A 2815-nucleotide genomic window follows, 5' to 3' on the forward strand; every position below is an offset into this window, starting at 1 on the left:
AATTTTCATTCTGTTGGAACGACGATTTTGTTATCTCTTTTTTTTTTTGAAAAAAAACTATTTATCGTTAAATTGGTTGGTCAGGTGACGGACTACGTACTACTGCCCATGAATGATTGAACGACGGACGTGGCATGCATGTTGATCAGGGGACATTCAGTTCCTTAGCGGCAATGTGTTCATTTCAAGTACCGTGCTTCTTTAGAGCAAAGCACCTAGTAACCAAAATTTACTTGCTGGCCAGTATAGTAGTGACAAAAAAAACAGTAATTATTTGCCTCGCCTCACACATATATTATTTACATTTGTCCTCTGTGTGATTCGTTCCATGCATACTAATAAAAATCTCTATCTTCCTTGTTTGGACCGACGATAGAACGGGTGGTTATGAAGAAAAGATGCATGGTACTTAGGAGAGAAGTAATTAGCACATTTGATTAAGTAAGTACACTGTATAATATACTGTACTAGTAGGGAAAAACATTTGATGATGATAATACCATACCCTTAGTAGGAGTATGTGCAAGGCGCACTTACATACATATACATACATACATATATATATATATATATATATATATATATATATATATATATACATACATACATATATATATATATATAGTCGTACTGTAGATTTTGGATAGGGTAGCTAAGGTAGGTAGCAGCGAAACCTTTATATATGATCGCATCGCTTTCTTGATCAAACCGCTGCCTCATCTTCTTCGCGATCGCGGTTGCTACAATCGGTCGTGTCGGGTGCGACACCAGCAGCGGCACCGATTGGAACACGGCGGTAGGACGGCCACACCCACAAAGCCAGCACCGCGGACACCACCGCGCCGAGCAGCGTCACGCCGAGGAGGATGAAGAAGGACACCCTGAAGCACTGTATGCCGATGCAGGTGTGGTGGTCCTGGCGCTGAGCCTCACGGTTGTAGAGGCGCCCCGTCACTTGCACGTTGAGGATGTACGACCCGACGGCGCCCGGCAGCACGGCCAGGTTGTATAGCGCCGCCAAGTGCCTGGTCCCGAACACCTCCGAGATGGTGACGAACACCACCGTCCACAGCGCACCGAGGCTGAACCCCATGATCGCCGAGGTGAGGTAGAGGCCGGAGGGCACGCCTAGGGCGATGAACAGATGGCCGAAGCAGGCGAGGAGGAACGCCACGGTGAGCGCCGCCGGGCGTGGCAGCTTGTGACGAGCAACCATGTACTCGGAACCGAATCCGCCCACCAGGCGCCCGGCGTAGTCCAGTAGGCTCACCAGAGACACCATCTTGGAGGTGGCGCCGTCCTTGTACCGGAGCGACTGCCCGATCTGGTCGATCATGTCGATCGGAGTCTGCACGCCGCCGCCGATGGCGAAGGTGACGACGAAGATAAGCATCATTTCAACGGAGAAAACAGCCCGCAGGATGGAGCGCCTCTCCAGCCGGAAGCTCGACGGCGGCGTCGGGTTGCTGTTGTTGAGCATGAGCGAGGACAAGGACGACCCCGCGGCTGCTGCCTCGCCAGAGGTTGCAGCCGTCGCGGGCAACGACGAGTCCTGCTTCACGGCGACGACGAGCAGGGCGATGACGAGGAAGACAACGACGAAGATGGCCGTGACGTAGTAGGCGGGTCCAGGGAGGTGCGCGGCCGGTACCAGGTCGACGACGTGGAGGATGAGGAGGCACGCAGAAGCGGAGACGGAGACGAGGAGGAAAAGCACGACGCCTCTGCGTTCGACTTCCGAACGCGCCGCCCCGGTCCCAGCTGGCCCGGGCCCGGCCGGGATGACGCGGATGCTGTTGCAGGCGAAGGGTAGCAGCACCAAGTACAGACACGCCATGAAGAGCAGAAGGGCCGAGCCGCCAGAGGCGTGGCCGAACTGCGCCAAGATGTCGCCGCCGAGGCCGGCGAAGGCCAAGAGCAGGGAGAGCACAGGCCCGCGGTGGTCGGGGAGGTTCTTGACGGAGCTGACGAGCGCGCCGGTGACGGCGAAGGACTGAGAGTTAGCGCCAAGCGCGATGGAGATGCCCATGAGCCACAGGGGGGGGCGAGCGATGTGCCCGGCTACGGCGAGGTAGAGCACGAGGTTCGCCAGCACCCCGAGCAGGTTCATGGCGGCGACGGACGCGAGCACGACCCACGGCGGGGCGAAGTCGTAGATGAGGCTCGGCAGGAACCCGAAGCTTGCACCGAGGTTCTTGCAGACGGCCAGCACGCTGAGTGCCTTGTAGTCGTAGCCCAAGGAAGTCTTGATGGCCTTGGAGTAGACGGGGAAGAGAAAGACGCTTCCGCCGGCGGCCATGAGTACCAGGGTAGAGGTGACCAAGGCCACCCACCTGCCGCGGAGGAGGTGCAGGGCGGCGCTGAGCGGCGGCATTGTTGGTTAGCTAGGTTCACAGAATGAACAGGGTAAATGGGTAATAAAACAGTAGGTGATGGCTGGCCAGGTTCTGGACGTCGTCTTGGGTCAGCCAAAACGAAAAAATCTCACGGTGCAAAAGGCCTTAGAAGATAACTGCTGGACATCACATGTTATTCCATTAAACACTGCACAGGAAATAAGAGAATACGGGAAGAGGCGAGCTAGCCCTGGCAGAAAAGGTCGATTGTCACGTTTCTTCGAAGCCTGGCCGCGAGGAATGTTTTGCATGTCCGTAGCCTGGATTTGTAGCCAGCCAACCAACCACTCGCCCGGGGCCCACCTCCCACCCCCATCACACTTCAGCCTATTTGTTTGGCTGTGGCTTGTCGTAAACGATCGTAAATTTTCAGCCGGAACAGTATTTTTCTCTCACACAAACCAGCCAGCAGTACTTCT

At 55.2% G+C, this 2815-nt stretch overlaps 1 protein-coding gene across 1 annotated transcript; it reads right to left on the reverse strand.

The window, feature by feature from the left end:
* Positions 1-703: 703 nt before the first annotated feature.
* On the reverse strand, positions 704-2374 carry LOC136550705 (protein NUCLEAR FUSION DEFECTIVE 4-like). Its single transcript, XM_066542308.1, has one exon. It carries the CDS (start codon positions 2372-2374, stop codon positions 704-706), a length of 1671 nt encoding a protein of 556 aa, XP_066398405.1.
* Positions 2375-2815: the final 441 nt, after the last annotated feature.

Source organism: Miscanthus floridulus, chromosome 4 (assembly GCF_019320115.1).
Source record: "Miscanthus floridulus cultivar M001 chromosome 4, ASM1932011v1, whole genome shotgun sequence".
Taxonomy (NCBI): domain Eukaryota; kingdom Viridiplantae; phylum Streptophyta; class Magnoliopsida; order Poales; family Poaceae; genus Miscanthus; species Miscanthus floridulus.